Here is a 24,663-nt window from a genome sequence, read left to right as displayed (position 1 = left end):
TTTGTTATGGTGATCCGATTTTCCTGATCCACATTTTATTTCAGTCCTTCCCTTTCTCTCTCTTCCTGCACAGTCGTCAAATCCTTCCACCATCACTCCCTCCACAGTCCTCTCTATGAATTCATGAGTTCCTCCGAGATTGTGTGAGCATTTAGAGCAAGCACTCTCTGATTTTTATTACACTGACTTAACACACATGTCAGTTAAGCACAAAAGCTGAGACAGAGAAAGGTTTGCAGCCAGTTTCTGCATTTACTGATTGCAAATTCCACTTCAAACTTTTCTGCTGACTTGACTTCTTCCTGCATTTACTTCCATCTCTGACATGAGTTAGTTGGACTGTATCAAAGAACAGCAGAGGAATATTACTGTGACTTGCCATCTCTTTACCATTTTCTTCCCCAAGGGAGTTCCCTGTAAAGTTATCAAGCAATTATTTCATAGGAAGATGCAGAGCAATGTGCATTATTTTACGTGGACGTTGGAGCCAATTAATTTCAATTGCAGCAACCGTGAATGTCTGGGGAGCAGAGATCCCTAATCAGTATTGACAGAGAAAGCCCAACCCTGTAATCTCTGAAGTCGGTGGAAAGACTCCTATTGATTTATTGGTTTTACCTCTTTTACAAATGTGTCAAGACATCTCCAATGGAGCGGGCGCTTCTGTCCTAAGGGCTGAACAGTCACATAACAAAAAGCTTATGATCCACAGAGATGAGGTAGGAAAAATAAGGTTTTGATTATCCTTACTGAAAACCTTTTCTATTATATAGCTGTATACTACCAGGCTTATCCTCTTCCAAAGCCCTTCTTCAAAGGGGGCTTAGGAGTGCTCCCTGATCTGACCTCCCTCACTGCCCACTGAGGCATCAGGGCTGGAGGTGGATGGGACCAGTGTGCCTGTGTGCAGCCACCCGCTCCCAGCCCACCCGCCCGACCCTGAAGGGCCTCACCCTGTGCCCTGGAGCACACCACTGCTTGTGCCTCGAGATGGTGGGCAGCCAACAAGCCTAGTCCTAAGGGTGGTGTGCTGGTTTGGGCTGGGATGGGGTTAATTGTCTTCCCAGTAGCTAGTATGGGGCTGTGTTTGGGATTTGTGCTGAAAACAGTGTTGATAACACAGGGATGTTTTTGTTCCTGCTGGGCAGTGCTCACCCAGAGCCAAGGGCTTTTCTGCTCCTCACCCCACCCCACCAGCGAGGAGGCTGGGGGGGCACAAGGAGTTGGGAGGGGACACAGCCGGGACAGCTGACCCCAACTGACCCAAGGGATATCCCACACCAGAGGACGTCATGCCCAGCAATGAAAGCTGGGGAAGAAGGAGGAAGGGGGGGATGTTTGGAGTGATGTTATTTGTCCTCCCAAGTAAGAATTAGGCGTGCTGGAGCCCTGCTCTCCTGGAGATGGCTGAACACCTGCCTGCCCGTGGGAAGTGGGGAATGAATTCCTTGGCTTGTTTTGCTTGTTCATGTGGCTTTTGCTTTACTTATTGAACTGTCTTCATGACATGAGACATAAATGAGTTTTCTCATTTTTAGTCTTCCGATTCTGTCCCCAGTCCCACCGGAGGGGAGTGAGCGAGTGGCTGTGTGGGGCTTAGTTGCCGACTGGGGTTAAACCACGACAGATGGCTAAAAGTGCCTGTCAAAATGTGGTGCAGCAGTCCCTGTTTTCAGCACTGCTCACTGCAGTAGTCCATCCAGTCTCCTACAGCTCTGTTGATTCAACTCCACTTCTCCTTAAGGACTACCCAGGTTTTTAAACAAAAGCTGCAGCCATGTTTGCCAACTCATTAGCCTGCTTCTAACTATTTAGCTCATGTCAGCTTAGAAATTTCGTTATGGTTTAAATGTAACATCACAGTTGAGGCTGACAATAGCCTTTATTTTAAAGATGCTTTCATCTTTCTTAAGAACTGTGCCAGAATTTTCTGGACCTCATTAGCCATGTGACAAACATTTATGATCCTCTCCCAGGTTTTCCATGCAGTTTCACTGGGGAGGGTACAGATGTTTAGTTTTCCTTTCCAGTTCACACTCTTGCTCATGATTTCCCAATTGCTGCCTGTGACGTGTTTGCTCAATAAGTTCAGAGCATAGCTGCAGTAGTGCTCAATTATTTGTGCATCATCGATGCCCTTTTCTTCTCCTGTGAAAAGGTATGAAGCCAAGAACATGAATCAGGCCCTATGCAGGTCATTGCTCCAAAGCACGTACAGCTCCCTAGAGCTCCAGAATGTGAACACAGTTTAACTGGGGTCATGACTCAGTAGGAATGATTTTGATTGACTTCAGGGGCATGCAAAAAGGCTACCTCATTGCTTCAGTGGGACCCCTTTCATAAAGGATAGGAGGAGCAGAGGAACAGGAGGACTTTTGGGCCAAAACTCCTGACTCCCTGCAAGCTAAGCAAAGGAGGACTGCCTGTTGGCATAGGGAAAGGTAGTGGCTCAGCTGGAGTTGTCCTATAAGCCAAATTCAGTCAGCAGGCTGCCAGTTATGTCCTCATGTCTTAGATTACTGGGGCCTGACTCTAAAGAAACTCATGAAAATGATTTCTTTCAGCACCACTGGCTTCCTGGGACCAGCCCCCTGTTTCTGGGAGTGCAAGGCAGGGCGCGGTTGCACAGGCGGCAGCAGTTCCTGTTCAGAGATGGACCTAAAAAGGAAAAGCAATCTCTGAAACTCCTTTTATGTGTTCACCAGGAGTTGTAACAGGGATTAATAGGGCTCTGCAAAACCATATCCTCTCAGACCACCACAACCGCCTTTTTACTGCAAGCTCACAACTACCCCTTAGTGGTAACTGCTACAAGCTCAGCAGTACATCCAGCTTGATCCATCACAGCAAAAGTTTCCCTTTCCTGCTCAAAGCTTTTGAAGTCAGGACTTGTAGATCTCAACACAAAGAAGTTAATGCATCCCAAATTATAATGACAGCAATTTCTCCCTGCTTGGCTTTATCTTATTGATAAAGCAGGGAATAAAAGTATTTACTACAAAATAGTTGTTCAGTGCTGTGAGTGCATTTGTGCGTGGAAACAAATATGCATACTGACCCCTAAAGGAAAGGAAAGGAAAATGTAAAACTTTATAGGTTATTTTTCATGAAGGCATGGTAAAGTATGTAAAATATTTTTTTATAAATTCATTGGCTATTGTTTTGTTCTGTCTTACAACAAGCCCAAAGAAACAGCATTTGAATTATACTCCAGTGGTGTGAGTTTTTCCTTAGCCTAAACATCACATGGCTAGAAAAGCAAATAAAAAAATCCATGGCCATGCTCAGCCTTTTTTTTATGCCAGTTTCTGCAAGAGTCAAAAAAAGCCATCTCCTGGGCCAGATGGATAACCCTTTCAAGCTTGCTGTTAGTCAACCGGGAGCATATTCTGGTTCCACTAGTGAGCTGGAAATTTTCCTTGTATCACGACATTTTTCTCTAACCTGCCTGGAATTTGCACTAAATGGATCTCAGAACAGCCAAAGGGTCCTGTCAAGACATTTGTTGATAACCTGATAACAGATTTTCTCACTAGCACTGAATCCTTTGAAAGGTGGAGATGATTCTTCAGATAAATTCAAGCATTTGCTAAAGCAAATGAACTCAGTGCTGTCTACAAGATGATTGTATAGGCAGACACAGCAGCCATTATAATGCTGTGCAAAATTATGAGTGATCTAGGCTGGCTGGACCTATTTTGTTGCAAAGACAGCTGGGCAGCTCCTAGAAGCCATTCTTGCTTTGGGTCTCAGGGCAGATGCCTGAAACGCTCACAAGAGGGTTTTCTTTAACATTGTATGGGAAGCATTGTTTTGAACTCAGTCTCTACATTTCTCCTTGACCATGCACTGCAGAAGAGAAAAGGACACGAGTGTCAAAGTTTGCATACCCTTGATAAAGGCTTTTTGTTTCATGTTCCTCTTTGATCACTTTGTTTATGAGGGTTTACAATCAGACCAGAAGTATATTTTATATGTAAAGAGTTTTATTTCTCTCAGTTGACTCTTTAGTGGGTCCTTATGCTGAGTTGCTCCATTGCTAGAGCAATAATTCACTGTCCCCAATTTACTGCCTCAGGCTTACTGTGGAATACCTGTCCTTACCATCCTGCAGCCAAAGTCACTAAATATTTTGCTGCCCTGAGCCTTTCATCTGCTTTGTGCCTGCAGAAGATCTTGGTACCAGAAGCATTGCTTCCTCCAGGGTGAAGTGGTGTTGACCTATATGAGAGGTGTGTGGTGGGCAGTGAAAGTAGTAACATAAATCACAAAACCAGCAGTGTTAATAAGGAATGAACAGGTTTTATGCATAGTAATCCCATCCTTCTTTACTTCTTGTCCTGCACTTGCCTCATCCCCAGAAGGATGCGTGCTCACGATCTGCGAGGTGTTTATACTGCCCTGGACATGCAATCGCTGCCAGAGCAGAACCTGAGCTTTGGCTGGTCAGCCCTGCAACGGAGTGTGCTCAGGCAGAGCTCCTCTATGCTTCCTGACTTTTTGCTTTTTGGTATCAAAACTGCTGTATTAGAAATGATTGAACACTTTGCCCTAGCACAGGAGAAATGGAAAGAGCGGGAAGCTGGAGGAAGAATAAGAGGAATAAAATAAGGGAAAAACACACACAAAAACCTAGAAAGACAAGGGAAAAACATTGCAGTGCTATAGGCTAGCTTCTGAAATTTGTATCTGGAATTGCAGTTACTCACATAAGTAGCTCCCATGACAACAAGTGCAATGCAAAGGCTTGTGCATTCCAACTTTAATACATTTAAATCTCCATCATTGGGAGATTAAATCCCAATGCCCCTTAGGAGAACACAGCAGTGAGATGGAGAAGACATTTTAATTACAAACCGACATGAACTAGCACATTTTTAAAAGCAGCTACCAAGAGAATTTGCCTCGTTTTACTTTCAGCTCCATATCCTTGCTATCTTAGCTCCTAAGACTGAAATTAATAGCAGCAATGGTCTCTCTTTATTCCTGCCTGTTGGCTAAAAGTGAGAATAGACATTTGTTTCTTCTGTAATTATAAAAAGAATGGTTAAAAGAAAAATGCTCCACCCTGAAAGTCTAAGTTTTGTCAGTAAGGATGTAGGAAGTAGATCTCCCTACAAAAGCTGGCAACAGGCAACACTGTTCTTAGAAAAAAAATCAGTTTTAAACACTTAAAATTAATAACAGATTGTATTCAATCCCTTAGTTCATCACATAATCAGTTTTTTCAAAGTTACCTTTTATTAATTTATCTCCTTTTTAAGAAACACACATATTCTGAAAGGGTGTCTCAGTTCCATAAAACAGAACCTGCTCCAACCTGCACTTCTGCACTTCATAAATGTCCTGAGAAGTGTTAGATTAGATTAACATGCAACAGAGTTTCTATATAAAAACTAGAGTGGTAAAAGCCTTTCTAGCTACTTGGCATAAGTAAGAAATGTAAAGGTGTATTAGAAAGACCAAAAACCCCTTATGTTTACAGAAATGGATATTGCTAGAGAAGGAAATGGTGCATCTGAGCCTGTGTTTGTGAGAGGCAGAGGATATTTTTTTCCTCTATGATTTAAGTAAAATGGTTTCAAAGATATGACTAGCATCAACCAACTAAAATGGTCTGAGAATTTATTCCCTCAGATGGAATTTCCATTATGCAGCATTTTCACCTGTTTCCAGCCTAGAGCAATGTATGCTGTGTTATTTATTCTTCCCTTGGTCATAAGGAGGGGGTCCCCACTTGGAATTATTTATGCTCACAAAAAAAGATGCAGTCAGCCAAAAGAGACCTTTAACGTGCTGGAGTAAAGTTGCCGCAGAAGGCGTGGAGAGAAAAAATGCACGCAGAGAAACTGAAGGAAAGAAGTAAGTGAAACATATTGTTAGCCTTCATTTTGCTGCCATATTACCAGGAACTGGGGATAGGCTATGGTGAACACTATATGAGTGAAGGACAGCAATAAAGAAAGGAAATATCAACCCTGTTCCACAGGTTTAACACAGAGGCAATAAGCAATTTTAGCAACACATTTGGACAACATTTGAAAATGTCAAGCAGAGTTGGGAAATGAACCAGTGCTTTATATCCCTGTCTTCATTGGAGGGTCACCTCTCCTTCCCTATCTGTGTTGCTCACAACAGCCCTTATGCAAGGGGAAGACACAAAGCAATCTTAATTAACCACATTTGAAACTGTTTCTTACAAATGAACAAGTGAAGGGATATAATGATGATCCAATCTACTTCCATTTCTCCCAGGAAAGAGAAGAGAAGGGAGGGAGTAAGGGAGGGAAGAAGTACAGCCAGGTGTTGGTGTTTCGGTGCTGAGCTGTGGGGAAGGACCCTAGGAGCAGAGCAAAGTAGATGACTGCTGTTGAACAATGGAGTGAGAGGAATGGAAATCAGAGCTCTGCTTCACGGGAAAAGACAGAGCTCCAAGAGTTCTATGCATAATACTATTGCTGCTCTGAAAGGAAAGCCCTTCAAAACCAAGTCTCTGTCTCTCCAGCTCTCTGCCGGTTTTATGTTAGCATCGCAGAGCCCAGAGGGGTGGGCTCGAGCCCTGTGCCACCTCTCAGGCACACATTTACACAGAGCTGAGACACTGAGCACAGAGGAGAGGCATCCAGTAGTTAAGAATGGCCTTTTTACTATTTTGTTGTACTTTCTTTTTCAGTCTGGCTTCCTTGGTTTCCTGGCAGGCAAAGGTGACTGAGTAGCTAGGGGTTTGCTGAGGCTGACCTAATCACAGCTGCAGCTGCAAGGGGCAGTCCGGCACGCCTGCCCCCAGTCAGGCTCTCCCTCCTTCCCTTTGTGCCGACACCGCTTTGTGTGGCCACACAGTGAGCCAAGCCAGGGGGAAAAGCAAACCAAAAAAAGACTGGTAGATTTTAGCTGTCTCACTCCCCGTCACAGCTGCTACACCAGCAGTGCTCCTACATGTGAGAAACTCCCAATGCAAGTGTGGTCCAACTGCTCTTAGGACATTTGCTGATGATTCCAGTTCTCAGATGATGTAAGGATGGACATCAGCCCTGGTTAGCAGAAGCCCTTCCTCGTGCCTACACACCCTTGATCTAACCACCAAGCTCATGGGCTCCTTTCCGTGGATGGTCACCTCAACTAGTGTAGTCATTGCTCCTGCTAGAGGTGAGGATCGGCTGCAGGACCACTAGCTGCAAAACACTTCTTTCCCTTCTATGGTTGCATCCCCCTGAATATTTAGCAGAGTAAATTCAACTGGCACAAAGAATATCTAAAATTTATTCCAAGACGGGATGGTGAGAAGGGAATCAAAGGTCCGGTTTGAACCACAGACCTAGCAGCAAGCAGTATGAATTTTATTTCATTATCATGAATGACAGCTCAGATTCTTCAATCCAAGTATTAACTGTTGTCATTGACTAGTTCCATAAAATGTCTGTCAGAGAGTAGGAACAATATCACGTGCTTTATCTAAACAACCAATACTATGTAGATTTAGGAGCTCTCTGAAATTACCTTGTCATTTTATCTGGGAGAATGGCAATGCCCTGCTACAAGCTAACGAGAGAATTAGCAGATTTCCACCTCGTGATGTCTTCCAGTTCAAACTGTCTGCCTTTTCAGAAAATATGCATTAATGGAACACGATGCATTGGATCTGTTGAAATTCTACATGAAATTCTGTGCAGGTGGCCAAATCAAAAAAATACATGGGCATCCTGACTTTAAAATCTCTGGCCATATGATCTGCAGATTAAGAAAAATAATGAAGGTTTCCTGTTATTGCTGATTGAATTGTCCTGTGCTGAATTATCTTATGGGAACTGTCCCACTGAGATCATGGAGCTGTTAGCTGAGGTGAAGAAAAACAGAAGAAATGATGGGGACCCTGGAATTATTCACTTAAGCTATCTGTGAATAGTTTCAAATAACAAGTAAATTCAAGTGTTTGATGGTGGATCTAGGAACTGTTGTTGAACTGATAACAAACTATTTATTACTTTATTTGTGTACAAACTGCTTACACATATAGTAGCACATGTGAAACAAGAACCTATTCCTCAAACTCACTAACTAGCAATATCACAGCTCAAGACTGAGGAGCAATAAACATTATATTGACCATTTCTTCTCCCTCAGATTAGAAATAACCAGAATTGTCTTCCCCTTTCCTTCAAAACCCCATCCAAGTTGAAATAAATTCTTAGGAGGAGAATACAGAAATCCCAGTTTTCTTCTTCCTCTGCTCTGGGATTTCACTTGTTCTTCAAAACCAGGGAAATCCCAGCTGCCTTTCCAGCTGTTCATTGAGCTCCAAATATCAGAGCACCTGCTGCTGGTTTTCTTAATGACATGAATATGTGCTGGATGGAGAAAGCGTATAAATCAGCCTTGCCCAATAAACAGAAAGCAGGGGGATACTGGGTCCTTTTTGTGAGGAAATGAGTTATTTCTGGAGGCAATGCCTTTTCAAAGCATTGTATGTTTTCTAGTAGTGATGATAAAGACAAGAAGTCTGAGAAAGTAACTCAGAGCTGAAGATGGATTCAGGTATGTTTCTGAACTGGACTGGTACAGCTGTTTCGCCACCTGAGCAGAACACGAAGGGTGAAAAGCTGTGCTGTATCCCTGGGTAAGAGGCAGGGGAACCACATGTCTCTCCTGGAGCAGTGAGTGAGGGTCACTCTGAGAAGGCATCTATTCTGTCAAGTTCACACCTGCATGAATGTCTGGGCCCCATTATGTTAATTTGTGCATCTGCATGAAACTAATATCAAAAAGTTAATGGAACTCAAATATAATCATCCACAAAATCTATTGGTGGATTTCAATGTGTGCAGATGCAATGGTGGGCCAAGACAATCTTTGTGATATTGCCGGAAACATAGCAAAGAAATCTGAAGGATGAACGTAAAATGGATTATTTTTATAGCTGCCTTCCTCACTCCACAAACACACATATGGGATTTCCATTTTAAAAAGCTGCCATTTTTCCACTGTTCCTTGTTATTTCATGCTCTCAAAATCCGACTATTCCTAGATCTTTCAGGTTTCACAATCTGCTGAAATAAAGCTGAGACTGACGTACAGCCGGATTCACCATGAAATACAGAAAGCCCTGCCAGAACCTTGAGTACTGCAAATTGCTAAAGGCAGCTGGACACTGCGGACGAGGGCCTCAGATGACCCGAGCTGGCACCACCAGCCCTTTGATGCTGCTCTGCGGGCAGCCAGGTCACAGAGAGCCCCGTGCTGTGAAAGGCACGCTTGGGATCGGAGGGAAGAGGAGGTTAGATTCAGGCTTACAGAAATCTTACAGCCAACAAAATAACCCAAATATCTTGTTTTCTGAGCAGTGGGACCTGGAAGGCACAAAACACTGACAGTTGCTCTTAAAATCGGTGGAAATTCCAAACTCAACATCTTTTGCTGCTGCAGTTCCTGCCCCTGTGGATGCCATCTCTCAATGGCTTCAGCCCAAGAGGACCCTGCTAATTTGTCCCATGTATTTGATTCCGTGCTATTCTTCCTTACCATACATTCTCTTCTCCTGGACTCTTTTGAGCTGAACTTGTAAAATAGATTTTGGCTTACAGTAAAATAGTCTAAGCAAATATTTAAGGAAAAAAATGTTAATGACCTCATGCTCTAAACTTAGGAAGAATAAATTTGGAGAAAGGGAGGAAGACTTGATTTCCAGTGCAAACCTCTAGCATGCTGCTGACTAAAACCAGCTGGGAGTTTACTCTTTGATTTAATTCATCTGCGTGGGGACTGGTAAAGAAAACAGTATTACTGTGGAGAAGCACTTTAGATAAGCTGCTGTGGTACTCACACTGTAAATTTCAACCTATCTTTTCCTGGATTTGGGCTTTCTTCTTACTAATTCAAAGACTCTGAAGCTTGCATAATGAAATGTGCTTACTTAGAAAAATTTTTCCAGCATGTATACACTCCATGGGTTGTCATTATAGGCCGCTAATGAAAAATCTTTTGGTAAATCTGATATCTGTTGTCTTGTGCCTAGAGAAGCACTCCTTGTGAAAACTAGACTTCATCGTGTGATAATTCTGCATGACAGTTCTTCCTCAGCTTGGTAGTGATGATAATCTCCCAGGTAAGCTTATAGAGATCATCTGATTTTGAACATGTGATTGATATTTGTCCTGTGTCATCTTCATAAGGCTTCCTTTTGTCATATTAGGGGAATTTTGTTACTGGTTTTTGGCCTATAGGGAAGAAGTAATCATTGTCTGAGATACTGGAGCATACTAATACAACAAACTAACCATTTATAGGGGCAGATTGATGGTTAGCATGGCCACAAAATAAGGCAGGGACTACTTGTTCCCCTATTTATACTTCTAAATGCTAGCCCCACTAATCTTTAAGTTCTGTTTTGACCTCTGTATTGGGTTTGTGTGGCAAGGTTTTGTTAACGGGGGGGTTACAGGGGTGGCTTCTGTGAGAAGCTGCTGGAAGCTTCCCCTGTGTCTGACAGAGCCAGTGCCCCCTGGCTCCAAGATGGACCCACTGCTGGCCAAGTCCAAGCCCATCAGCGACAGTGGTAGCGCCTCTATGATAACAGATTTAAGAAGGGGAAAAATGTTGCAGTGGGCACAGAAATGGCAGCCAGAGAGAGGAGTGAGAACATGTGAGAGGAGCAACCCTGCAGACACCCAAGTCAGTGAAGGAGGGGAGGAGGTGCTCCAGGCGCCGGAGCAGAGATTCCCCTGCAGCCCGTGGGGAAGACCACGGTGAGGCAGGCTGTCCCCCTGCAGCCCAGGGAGGTCCACAGTGGAGCAGATCTCCACCTGCAGCCTGGGGAGGACCCCACGCCAGAGCAGGTGGGTGCCCGAAGGAGGCTGTGACCCTGTGGGAAGCCCACGCTGGAGCAGGGGAAGAGTGTGATGATTCCTGCCCCTGAAGAGGATGAAGTGGCAGAGATAATGTGTGATGAACTGACCATAACCCCCATTCCCCGTCCCCCTGCGCCGCTGGGGGCGGGGGGGGGTAGGTAGAGAATTCGGGATTGAAGCTGCACCGAGGAAGAAGGAAGGGGTGGAGGGAAGGTGTTTTGAGATTTGGTTTTATTTCTCATTACCCTACTCTGGTTGATTGGTAATAAATTGAGTTAATTTTCCCCAAGTTGAGTGTGTTTTGCCCATGACGGTAATTGGTGAGTGATCTCTCCCTGTCTTTATCTCGACCCACGAGCCCTTTGTTATATTTTCTCTCCCCTGTCCAGCTGAGGGGGGGGGGAGTGATAGAAGAGCTTTGGTGGGTACCTGGCATCCAGCCAGGATCAACCCACCACAACCTCTGAGCAGTGCGCAGTTATTAAGGATGAAGCAGAATGCAAACTAGCTTGTCATGGCTGAGCTCCTCGGACACACTGGGTTAATAGATGTCACCCATTCCATTGCGCTACAGAGAGAGGCTGGCATAAGCATTCCATTTTGTTGTGAAAGGGACACTCAGAAGGTGATTTGTAACTTTGTTTAAATAATGCATGCACTACTTTGTCAACAAAAGCACCCATAAGGAGATGCATGGGGTTTGAAAACAGATAACTACAATATGTTCAAGTAGGTGCTCCCAGCTGAATTGCAGTGAAAAGGAATAGCACTCTTTTCCACCTCAGTGGGCAGACATTCAGGGGGTCCTGAGGTCCAGCCTTGGGTTCATATACATACACACATACATATACATCAGCTATGGCATTCATCTACAAAGGCATCAGGGGAGATACATTTGCCTCTTTGAGAGTTTATGTCTTGTTTGACAGCATGAATTCAACCAGGAGTGAAAAGCTGCTGGGGGACATCATAGAAGGGTCCAAAAAGCCAGCTGGACATGATACACCCTTCCATCTTTGACCATGTAAATAGAAAGGAGGGAGGGTTATAGAGTATTAAAAACATGTGACGAGTTGGTTACATTTACTTCACTGACAGATTTGTGCAAGTAGAAACTGAGCTCTTTGCCTTGATGGTGATATTTTGCTTACGAGTCCCCATATGTTCCTCTGGAGGATATATGTGCACATGTTGTTCAGCTTTGGAGTTCACCTCAGCTGCCTGTGAGCGCCATGCACAGAGATTAGGGCTGACATAACCAGATGCGTGCTGGATTGATGGTCTGTGGGACATGCAGTTAGTCTTTCAGGGTTTGAAAGGCCTCCAGAAATTCCCAGCAAATGTCCAGCAGCCTGCTCCCTAAACACAATTTCTGGCTAGAAAAGGAGTGTCTTTCTAGGGAAGTACAATTTCTTCCGGTATCCCTAACACTTAGCATTTACCAGGCAGACTCTTTAAAGACAGACTTCTTCATCAGCTGGAGCCCACAGCATTTCCCCGCCGTGAACACGAGAAATAGAGCACCATGGCAAGACAAGGCCCCCATCTGTGCGATTGCCAGCTCGTGACTGCCTCATCTTTCTCAGTCCCATTGCTAAACATCTAAATCCCCCTCTCAGCTCTCTGTGTTCCTGGAGGATTCCCTCCGTCCGCAGCATGCAGCATTACCCAGACCTCAGCCAAGTGGCTGCAGACTTCCCTCTGTGCAGCAGGGCTGGTTTTAGGGAGAGATGGGGGACGGTGAGAGACAGCAACCTGGTACGGGAAGGCAGGAAGGTTAGATAATCCAGCTAAAAAGCCCAAGCCTGGGCCAGAAAGCAGGTTTTGGCTGTTCTTGATGGTTGACAGAGGGCACCTGGTACCTGTAGGGCATTCATCAAAACCGGGATCCTCTGAGCTGAGCTCAGACACCGTGCTGCCTGTTCGTTTCACCCTGGCTTCTCCAGGCATCCTGTGGGGAAGCAGGGCCACATCATCATCCTCCTTCTGCTGGAGAGCCCAACGCAGCAGTCACATGCTGCCCTTTGCCACGTGAGCCTAACTGGGCCTGACTGTATCTGATTTTTGTTGATTGTACCAGATTCCTGTTATGGGATGCCTCAGCCTGGAAAAATCTTTGGGTACTTTTCTATCCTTGTATCTTTGTGAGGACCGAACTGAGCTTTAGATTTGCTAAGTACAAGTCAAGGTAGGTCAGCCCCTTTGAGCTCTGTTTATTAAAAACCCTGGCAGTAGAAAGCAACAAAACAAGCAGTATATACGTTTTTATCATTACACTTATTACCTTCCAAAACTTTCTGCCAAATTGGCATGGTAATCCAGAAAACCAGAAATTGCTGCGACTACGACAAATGAATGGTTTCACTTAACACATGCTGTACTATATTAGGATGTCTACAAGTAGTGTTTAACTGGAAATGGAGTTTGTTCAGTGCCAAGCCATGAACAATTGCCGTAAATAAAAATGAAGCATGCCTTACATGTCTTTTATTTTAGGAGGGGGATTAAGACACGAACAGTTCCCTCAGACATAAAGCCTGTGTTTAATAAATAAATTCAATAAACAATTACTTTGTGTTTCTTCAGAACCAGGCATAAACAAAAATGTAATATGGCTGTAAGCATTATGAAAACCAGGGAGGAAACTGAGGACTTGCAAAACGTGACCCATTTCTCTAGGGACTGATAGGGTGAAATACGGACTTGTGCAGCTGTGGCACTGTTAGTATGACTAGTGTTAATGGAAAAGCTTGACTGGTATTAATGGGAAATGCTATAGCCCTGTAAAAGAGCAAGTTCCTTGCAGCTTCCATGGAATAAAACAGGCTGTTGCTTGGGCAGTGGGAAGAGTCTTTTTTCATACCTACATAGTTTAGAAAGCTCAAAGTGAGGGGAAAAAAAAAAAAAAAAAAGATGAGCAGAGACCTCAACATATTGCTGATTCAGTAGCAGTAACTTTAACTTTTATACTGTGACCAGTGGTGAATTGCCCAGACTAGTGTATCTCAATATCCTGGTGTACCGAGATACACCAGGGGACCAGAAGCAAACATGAGTCCCGCTTATGTGAGAAAAAGGCAGTGCTAGCTCCAGAGAAATGCAACTACCCCATGAGCCGGAGAAGCAGACGGATAAGATGAAGACCAGCTGTCACAGATGGACATCTTCGGAGGGGTGGGTTCAAATGGGGATGCATACCATGCTGACAAGGGGGTGAATGCCACCCTAATCACAAACATATGTGTGCTTTAATCTTTCCCATCCACATTTATCACATTTTCTCTGCACTTTTCCTTTCTCTTCCTCTTTTCCTCTCATTCATACTGCTTCCTTCCATTTGCCATTTTTACCTCCAGCTCTTTATTCTTTCTTAGCATCTCTGCCTTTTGCCTTTGCCTCTCTTGTCTCCCTCTCTGTGGCTCAAATAAGCCCTGCCAGATTGGGAAACCTGTACTCTTTCCAAGACAGAGAAAGGATTAGAAGCATCGGCTCCATTTGGGGCATGCCACCACCTGCCAAATAGATGGAGACGATGAAATCCTAATGTTCTGGCTCGCAGCAGATATCCACATCCAGTCCGATGCAGTTTACTCTCTTCACAATTAGGCAAAACCTAATCAAAGTGTTCTGCTCCCCCAGTGCCATGGTGGGGGGGGTGTCACGCAGGCATCTCAGAAGACCTGTGCATTTGGTTCTCCAAATGCAGTTCAGCATCGCCTTTCCACTGCCCCATTTCCTCTCAAATAACCCCTGAGCTTTGAACAATTTATTTTTCCCTTTCTCAGCAACTTTTTTCAGCTAGCCACCTGGCTCCTCCTGAGCGGAGAGAGACTCAGTGAGTTTGGAGCCCGGCTCCTGGCTGGTGACCTGTTTCCCTGTGGCCGGGGAGGAATTTCCAGAGGACGAGTGGTATGTGTGCCGATCTCAGGGGAACCGGGCAGCTGCCAAACCTAACCGGCAAACTGGGCCAGGAAAGGCCCCACATATGCTTTCACCAGAGGAAAAGAATGTTTGTGGAAACTGGGAATAGTGGAGCTTATTTAACTTCGCTTTTCTCCTCCTCACATTCTTCTTAGTCTCAAGCCCAGCACTGAGCTCGCTCTGCCACAAGCACCGTGATAGCGAGGCAAGAGGAGCCTGGTTATTGCTGCAGTCTGGAGCATCTCAGGGGGAATAAAAAAAGTTACCAGCTAAGGGTTAGCCACTGAGTAGGCAAGGGAGCTCCGTGACTTCTGGTGCAGACCAGGGCTAGTTTAATGTCTCTGTATGAGCAAGTATGCTGTGGAGGGTATATCATAAAGCTGCCATAGCAACAGCCAAATAAAACAGGATTTTGGGGTAATGGGAGACACAGGGACAATAGAGGCATACAGGATCCCTTCTTTGTCTTTCTTTCCTTCCAGTGGAAGAGAAAACCCCGTGGATGACTGTCTCCTTGGGGACTTTTGTTTCTGTGTCTCCCCACAAGTGTTATTTGCAGCTTATCCTCAAGTTGCCTTTTTTTTTTTCTTTTTTTATGATGCTTTGATATGTTTCCTCCTCTGCTTCCCACCATCAGCTGTCCATGTAGCTGACCTGCATCAGCTTCACCCATGCCAGCGCCAGTGCTGAAAAACACTTTCACCAACAAATAACGTGTTTGCGCTGGAAGCTTTTAACAATCAGGGTTACTAAAGGAAACCAAATTCCAGATAATGATTGAGATTGTGACCTCACTCCGGAGAGTGGCAAAACTCCCCTTATCTTCAGTGGTGCTGGTTTGCAGATTTCAGTGCTTCTAAAGTTAAAGCAAAGAGCAGACTGGTTTACCCACTTAAACCAAGACACTTGCACAGCTCCCTGTTTTGCTGCAGCTGGTTCCACGTACCCAGCCAGCTTCTCTGCATCTTGGATGGACTCAGCTCCCTTCAGCAGACCCACGGGCATGCAGAAGGAGAGTGCAGGGCTTTGCAGAGCCCCAGTTCAAGATGGTTGCAGGCTGTGCACACGGACAAGCACCGGTGTTCGTCTCCAGCACCCTGGGCCAGCCCTATGGGTCCTGCCCTGCCTTGAACCCGAGCACGGGCACTGCGTGCAAAGTTAATTGCTCCACCACTCAGTGCTTTACCTCAGCAGTTTACATCTTGCCTGTCACTATTTGAGTAATCAGAGCCTCTGCAGCCTGATGATGTTCATTAAGACCTGCTGACTTTCCTTTCAAATGACATTGTACTATTCAGTGCTTGTCACAGGATTTCTTTCTGCCTGTGAAGTCATTACGCTCCTGCTGAATCTGGCATGATCTACCCCAAGAAAACAAGAAAAGCACTTTATGCTTCAGAAACAGAATTAGAAAAAAATCGCCACTATTAACAACATACAGGACTACATGCACACAGTCATCCTGAAGAGATCTGGGGCAAGTGATTTAATTATTCCATGCCTCGCAATGAAAAAGGTTGCTAACATTTCCTCTCCTTAATTACACGGAAAGTTCTTTGGAGAAGGAAAGATTTTTTTTACTCTGTGTGTTCCCATAACCAGGTACCAGAGGGATCTCTGGGCTCAGCAGTTGAGTATAAGATAATCAGGAGGGAACTCACACAGTGCTCTACAGTCTTTGCATGAGTACATGAGTTATTTAATTTCTAACAGAGCTGCTTCACCTACGGAAGGGAGCATTGGCTTAACAGCATGCATTAAGAGCAGTGAGATGGTGGTTAAAGGTAAGGTGAAGGGAGCTATTTCCATGTGAAAGTGTAAGGAGGGATTTGAAAGGCAGGAGGTGCTTCTGAGCTGGACTTTGGTTGGGACATGAGGACCCTTGTGCAAACTGATCTGGATCCCATGACAGCTCTATACCTGGGACTGAGGCAAATAGATGGGACACTACAGCATGCAGGAATCCTAAAAAAACCAACAAAAGTGGCAGCAAATGCCTTGCTGACTTGCCATTCCTCAGTACTGGGATGGAACTGGGATCACTGAGAAGATTCTACTGGTGCCAATTTCAGCTCATAGTTCTCACTTAATATAGCACATATCAAAGAGAAAACAGTTTTACCTCATGTGTCTTCCTCTTGTTACTTACCAAGGTTTCCTCAAAATTGTCTAGCTCCTTTCTCTTTTTAACCTTTATTCTGTCAACCAGTTTATGACTGTATGAGCTGTAAGATTTAGCCATTTTTTGGCTGCTTCTTGTGGTGAAAAGAGCCTCAGAATCACTTAGATCCTTCCTTGCTAACAGCATGACTGCTTTTATAGAGTATAATATCCATCTGCGATCTAAACTAAGATGTGGAAGCTTCTATAATCTATCCTCCCTCTGATCTCATCACAGTTTAGCATCACTGCCCTAGAAGAGATTGTAAACTTTGATATTTTTAAGCATCCTTTGTATGTCTTTCAGTTTCAGGTATCCACTGTGAATTCTGATTCAGGGATCAAACTCCATGCAGGTTAAATTAATTAAGTTTGCCCCTAAAGGAGCATTTGGGGAATCAGGACATGCTAGAACGGATTTTGATTACAGTTGCAGCCCTACCTTATTGGGTATTTATCCTACACAGGTTAAATCCATTCAGAGACTGTTATATTCTAGCTACCTTTCACAACACCAAGCAGCTTTCCCAGGTACTAATAACTAATCCCTTTTCAGCTCCTTCTTCAGTCCTCTCCCTGGTGTTCCTGCAATAGTGCTTTGTTTAACAGTTTCAGACTGCCACCACAGCTGATGCCCGAGGGATCTGCCACGAGGAACGGGAGGGCCACGTCTGCACCGCACAGCAAAGCACAGGGCAGACATGTCAGAGCCAGAAGCAGCATGGCCATGTCATTGCGGCACTGGGTCCGACCAGTTGATCCCTGTTGAAAGGCAGAGCTCATTCCCTTGCGCACATGCCATGCACGTAACTGTCACCCTGCTGGGACACCAGCTACAGTCCCCGCACTCTCCTGTGACATGCAAGGCAGGCAGCTTGCCTCAGCCCTGGGTCTGTGTTCTCTGCTCTACACACCATTATGCCATGCAGATGTCCTAGTTGCCTCCTTGATTCATTAATTCTCAAATATTTTCCAGACCTGCTTGAAAATATATTTTTGTCCTTGCTTTCTTCTAATTTTTAAAAGGCAGAAAATATTCTTCTAATGCCTCCTTCCTACTACTTACAGTGTTGGACAATTTGGTTTTTATGAATCTATTTTTAGGTCTCTGACATACATTTATACTCATCTCTTATACAGCTCTGCAAAGGAATTCAGGAAGTAAAAGCATAGATATATAAATTGTCTTCTTCAGGTCATCCAGCTGCAAAGCTAATTCCTCTGAATTTCAATCCCAGACTGCCCTTCAGGCAGTGCCTCCCTCTCTTTACAGGTACAGTTGCGGTACTTGGTGCAGTAATAATTTGCATCAGGCAAATAAACCCCCAGACCAGGACAGTCCAGCCTGCAAACACACATTCCTGGGAACTGGCACAGACTTATGGAACAGACTCAGGGTAGGTGGGAAAAAAACCTCTGCAGCAGCTCAATCAAGCCTTTTGCAGCTCCAGTGAGGTCATTGGAATGGGTCCAACAAGCAGGGAAGTTGGGGCAGTTGAGGCAATTTTCCAAGTGATCACATGGGAGCCAAAGAAAAGGGAAATATTGCATTTTCTCCATAAGAAGAAACATTCTTTACACAGCCAGGCTTAGGCAGAGTTGGCTCTGTTTCATATTTCATATCTTTCATTGTTTTATATGCACAAAATATTTTAAGAATTGGATAACAATGGCTTTATGGAAATTAAAGGAAATTAAATAGATGTTGCATTTTAAAAAGTTCTTGTATCCAGTCCAACTGGTGTAATTTCTTTTTACCCTTGGACCAGACCTTTGGAAACCTCAGCACGTCCTAAATAAACCAAGACCATAACCTGGTATACTCAAGGCCCGCTGGGCATATATGTGTTTGACCATTTGCGTTGTAATTACATGCTGTGTTCAGGTCACATTCCCTTTACTTGTGCTGTCCACGCCAAAAATATCAAACAAGTGTTACTGTCAGCGGTGGAATCCCAGAAGCTGCTCGAGACTGGAGTGCCTGGCTGTAAGGGGGCAATATGAGATGGGGGGAAGAGAGGCAAATAAGGTCAAAAGGTGGGGGGGGTGCAGTGCATGCCCTAATCTCCACAGCATTCATCCTTTGCCCATGCAGCAAGATCACCAGCAACCTGGTATGTAGCAAATGATCACAGAGTATAGAATATGTTAAACACTGCTTCCTTATAAAAGGACAGGCTGGATTCCCTCTCCTGGCACTGGAGAGCTGCCAACCTGCTGTAGCTAAACCCACAAGCAGAAGCAGCCTGCAGAAGTTGCTCCTGTAGCAGCTGCTCCATCAAACTCACAAACTCAGTTGCCACAACGCTAGAGCAAATACTAAAAGCTTGCACTGTTGTGGGGAAATCAAGGAGGATGGACCTTCTGTTCTTCCGAGTAATTCCTTCTGCAGAAAGCCTCTAAGGAGAACAAACTGTTCCCCTGATGTTATGGAACAACCATTTGACTTTCACCGAGCACTAGAGACTGGGTACAAAATAATGCATGTGGACCAGATAGATCTGGATGTAACTGTAGTACTGCTTTTGAGGTCTGGAAGGCACAGCACAGCCATTCCTCAAAAGCATGAAACCTCAGTGGTGCTAATATAGCTAATACATCCTTTTCTAACTGATGGGTGAAAAGAGTTTTACCTCCTTATTTTGCGTTTTTCAACATCTCCTTTTCCAGCCTCCACTGAAGGGTGAAATTCCCATTGCAGCTGCTTCCCCACTGTCCAAGAAGCCACAGCCACAAGAAATTGTACTGCATCTTCACTCCCTGAGCAACCACGTAGCAAGCATGCTACTGTTTGTGTGCCATTTATTTGAATCAGGAAGCCCTTAGAGCAAATAAACTACAGCCAGCTGAGATGAAACTTGCTAATAAGGATTGCCTTAGGGTTTCTCCTCAGGGAATGGGCAATTCTCATAATGCAGATCTGAAGCTGACTTCTGCACTCCAATGTATTGGTACTCATCAGAGCAGTTCGATAAAAGCAGCTGGGTGGCAAGCAGTGACTCTGTCTCCTGTTACCACAGCTGCGTGGGGTTTTTTTGTTTATTTTTGTTGCCAAAGAACAGGATTTGTTCCTTGGTTTCTCCAGCAAAAACATCTCTTAAGATCTGGAATTCTTATTTGGGACCTTCAGAAATTAATATCACCACACCTCTACCATCGCATAGGGAATATCACTCAGCAGAGACCTAACATTACCTTTTCTTCCTAGACAGCTGCTTCACAACATCTGAGAGAGTAATACCATACAGCTAAGCCCCCAAGAGGCTCAAGGAAACCTGAGGTGATGACAAGCAAATTATTTCATCACCACTCAGGATCTTTTCTTTATTATTCAGAACATGTCCATCCTGGGGACCAAGCTTTGTATGTAACTTCTGGACCAATGGCCACAGCTGGATATAGGCAGGCTGAGGAGTGTGTGAGATTTTTAATGCAAATGTTTGAGGGAGTAAAAAAAACCAAACAAAAAAGCGCTCAGTTTTCCTTCCAGAAATGCTTTTTTTTCCATTCATTGATGCTCGTAAAAGCAAAGGGAAAAGGGAGGTGGCAGTCTGGAGTTCCCACTCACCAGTCAGCACAAGTCTTTCCTCACGTCTGACTTTTTTCTTGAGCCAAAGCTTAAATACTTGGTTACAAGGACTGGGCATCCAAGGCTGCCTGGGTGCCCCCAGTGAAAAAACGGTAAAGGCTAGACCTTGTTTTATTCAATATTGACTAATCATTTCTATTGCAAACAACAACTGTTGGTAATTAAAGCAAGACCCTTTGTCCTACTGTTTTGTAAACACTCTAGACTACTAGTCAACATGGAGATGATATGCAGATCTGTCTTTCATTTCCATCAGACCAGATGCTGATCTGTCTTTGCTTTTCCATTGCAAAACTCAGATCAGGAGTTGGATAAGACTTAAATGACTGAGGTTTAACCCAGACAAGAGTCTGTTGTTTCTGGAGGGAGGGAAGAGCTCTGAGTGTGCAGAAGGGTGTGTCGTGCCTCGGTACTCAAATTTTCTCTGAGATTTCTAAGCAATTAAAAATTAGGACAGTGCTTTGGCCCTCTAGATACTGTAGATTAGGATGAGATTGGTTGAGATGACACATAGATAGCTTAGGGGAGTGGAGGTTCCCTGAACTACCTATTGTTGAAGGAGTCATGCCTCTAAAACATATTTGGAGCTGAATAGTCCCAGCAGCTGTGGAGAAGAAATCTGGTTTCCTCCTCAGCAGATGGCTGTATGCAATATTTGTGAGAACTGCACTCCTTATCACAACAGGGAATGAATCTTCTCTTCCCTCTGAAGTCTCCAAAAAGAAGCTCTAGAACTTCCAGCTTGAAAACAATCTGCTTTCCCAAAAGGTACAATAGAATTCTGATGTTTTCCTTTAAATATTCATGGTGATTAAAATTGGACTTTAATAGTTGCATGGATTTCTTTTAGGGTTGTGTTGTTACTGTTTAATTAAAATAAGTGTGTCTGCAAAAGTGAAGAACATCCTTAAATTGCATAGTCATTATTCCATGGAAATGAACCCCTTTCCTTTTGCCTTTTTTTCATTTCACAGGTGAGGTGACCTCATTCTTCCAAAAGGTAGGGTTGGTTTTTTTTGTATATACAGATCTAGTTCTGGTTTCCTCACCTTTTTATGTGCCATCCCTGGAAGGACAAACTCTTATCTACAGAATTAAGGTACTTTATGATGACAATTCATGTCATTACTTCTATTATACAGTAAGAGAAAAGTAAAGTACATGCAGGTATAATGACTCATCCAGCATCATCCAAGAGGGTGATGGAAAAGCTGGGGAAAGAACCTGCCATTCTGAGTCCCAGGTCAATGCCCTGTCAGTGAGCCCCCACTAACTGTAAGGAACAATTAAGCATTCGTACAGCCTTAGCAGAACTGCATAGCTCTTCATTGCTTCATTCAGCCATTGCCTCCCCTAAAAATCGAAACCAAACCCAAACAGCAGACTAGAAAGGAACTAGCTATAATGAGGAAGACAAGGGAGACTGGGGTGGGGAGGGGGGCATCTGAATGCTTAATTTTTTAACAGACTCCTGTTCCTTTAAGTATCTGTGAATTTCAACATCAGAACCAAAGAAATCTTTTGGGAGGTGTTTCCTTTCTCCACTTCCAGCAGCTACCGAACCTGTGCCAAATACCAGAGGAGAGAATGAAACAAAAAAAAGGGAAAGGACATCATCACTAGCTTTTAAGCAAGCATCTCCTATGCAGCCCAATAGTCCCAAACCATTTCACATGTTACTGTCACACACTTGAATAATGTCACAACTATATATCGTCATATTGGCAGCTGAATCCTGACAACACTGCAGGTAGCTTTCTCTGTGTTGTATGTGCTAGTCTGTCAGGGTAGGGCGGTAGGCATTCCCAGGCACCTCACACAAGCCAGGCATTGTTGTGTTTATTATTACCAGGTATCTGCCTGCTGGAGCAGAAGATTATGACACCTGTGACTGCAAAGGATTTTGCTTTAAGGTTTCATGACCTGTATTTTTTGTTAATGCAGGAGAAAAAGGAGAAGGAGAGAGAAAGGAAAAAGTGAGAAAAGAATGTAGTTTTGTTTCTTGGGATATTTTTTATATCTATATTTGTATTATAATAGAATACATATATAATTTTACCTTTATGCATTTATGCCTGTGTATTTTTCTATTCGTCTATATAATTATTTAGCTGACCTCCTGTTTAATGGAGAAAAAGAATTCCAGAGTTGGGAGGGACAAATTGTATATATATGTACGTATATGTATAATGGAACATAATTTCAGACCAAGTCTACAAACTCAGTTTTCTCTTAAATAATTTTTCATGTTTAAATCTTACCTCTGCTCCATCTGTGGGTCACAGTGGCATGAGCACTGTAATAGAAGAGCAGCAGCAGCAAAGTCTTCCAAAGCATCCTTCTCTTTAAAATGTCTAGCTGAATATTAGCTTTTCAATTTCCTACCTCGTTTCTTTTCAGGAATAAATAAATGGCTTTTCCTTTCCCCCTCCCCCTTTGAAGGAGAACCTGTCTGTTCTTCTGAGTACAGCTGAAGTCAGTGTGCAGCTCCTCTCCCAAACCAAGTCTCCTCGGGATCAGGAAACTTACTTTCACAGACAGACTTTGTTTTTATCCACATCTGGAATGACTCATGGTGCATGTGAGTTTGCTGGCAGCTGTGTGAATAAATATCATTACATTTTTGTAGTTGAGTTTCATTTGTTATATGGGCCAGTTGGAATTTATTTTTGTCCAATAAACAGCCACAAGTAACTTCATTAAAGGACGCTCTTGAATCCTAGCTCTGTAGCTACTCCTCTGTAACACAGTGGGCTATACGCTAACCCGTGTCTAAGGTGAAAACCTCCTCTGGGACGATGTACAGCTGCCCTTGGATGCTGAAGTGAGGGAGTGGGGCATGTGCTCTGTGAGAACATTTTGCTACTGTGATTCATATAATCACTCCTTTATTAAGAACATATAATGCCGCGCTTAGACTTCAGTTCTGCAAGACAAGTCCTGGCCTTTTCCTCCGTATGCCCAGTGCAGAGAGCAGGAAGGTCCAAATCCTTAACTGGCTCTCTTCAACACTACTACAGGGAACACTAAGCAATCCTAAGGACAATCTACAATAGCCAGGCTGAATGTGGAGAGGTGATGCTGAACAAAAAGGCTACCGATCGACGTCTCCTTGCTGACACTGGCCCCAGGGAAGACAACACTGGAAGTGTTTATCCCAGAGCCACCCAGCATGGAGGAAGCTGCAGGTATGTAGTGTCCCTGGCACAGCTTCAGCAGCAGCATCAGGGGGTGCTTTGTGGGAATACAGCACTGGAATAACAGCAGGTTGCTGTGTGTTGGAAGAGACCGATGAAAAATAGGAACACAAGGAGTATTTAGCAGAATCGTGGGATAGGGGATACTCCATTTGGTGCCTAGAAGTGATGAATCTAATACTCTTCTTTTATAGGTGAGTGTAAGCCAGGAACAAATCCACAGATATCCATGAATTTACACTGGTGTAAAACTGGCACATAAGAAAGGAGACTCCAGCTCAGAAGGTATAAATAGAAGAATTAAGGGAAAGGGCCAAGAGCTGGAATGACAGAGGACAGTGTGGCTCAGTATTAATGGGCACTGGCAGGAAGGCATGGAGAAAACCTGTTCAGCTCCTGTATGCCGCATGCCAACATCTGGCCTTAGTCTCAGTCCCCTCATTCTTCTCTGTCCCAGCTTCAAGTAACACCAGCTGTAAAGGCAGGAGGAGGGTCAAATAAGGTTGTCTTGCTTAAGGCGACTCCACTTCTTTTCCTACATGTACAGATTTTCCTATGCTCAGATTGCCTCAGGTTACTCCCACATGAACAGCACATGAACGTAAGACAGTATTTTACATGCCAAGGGGATGACGAAAGGTATAACTCAAGCAGAGGGTGGCTAACTAACTCTCTTGCTATATACTCTTCTTGTTACCATGACGTATTAGGGATGGGTCTGAATGCAAGGTTAAAGCTAGGAGTGGGCTCACTCATGTATCTGTCCAGAAACAGCTGGAGTAAACTAGTTTTATGTTCCCTAGAGAGGGGGAGAGAGAAAGAGAGATGCTACAAGAGGATGATTATTCCTACTTAGGTCAGATAAGTCACTTAGGACAGCATGAGTTGCTCTCTGGAGGAGGTGGATCCAGTCATCAGCATGGCCAATTCTGAGATGATGTGCATCAAGATGATT

The 24,663-nt window shown here is 44.1% G+C and overlaps 1 protein-coding gene across 1 annotated transcript in view; it reads right to left on the bottom strand.

The window, feature by feature from the left end:
* The window catches only part of FAM180A (family with sequence similarity 180 member A), a 30,418-nt gene extending 7,304 nt beyond the window's left edge, over positions 1–23,114 (bottom strand). The window contains exon 1 of the mRNA XM_030040938.1: positions 22,773–23,114. Coding sequence (XP_029896798.1) covers positions 22,773–22,848 — 76 coding nt within the window. The 5' untranslated portion in view covers positions 22,849–23,114. The remainder of the gene's footprint in view (positions 1–22,772) is intronic.
* Between the last annotated feature and the right edge of the window lie 1,549 nt (positions 23,115–24,663).

Source organism: Aquila chrysaetos, chromosome 17, assembly GCF_900496995.4.
Source record: "Aquila chrysaetos chrysaetos chromosome 17, bAquChr1.4, whole genome shotgun sequence".
Taxonomy (NCBI): Eukaryota; Metazoa; Chordata; class Aves; order Accipitriformes; family Accipitridae; genus Aquila; species Aquila chrysaetos.
The sequence above is the reverse complement of the archived record's forward strand: the minus strand, read 5'-3'. Positions and strand labels throughout refer to the sequence as shown.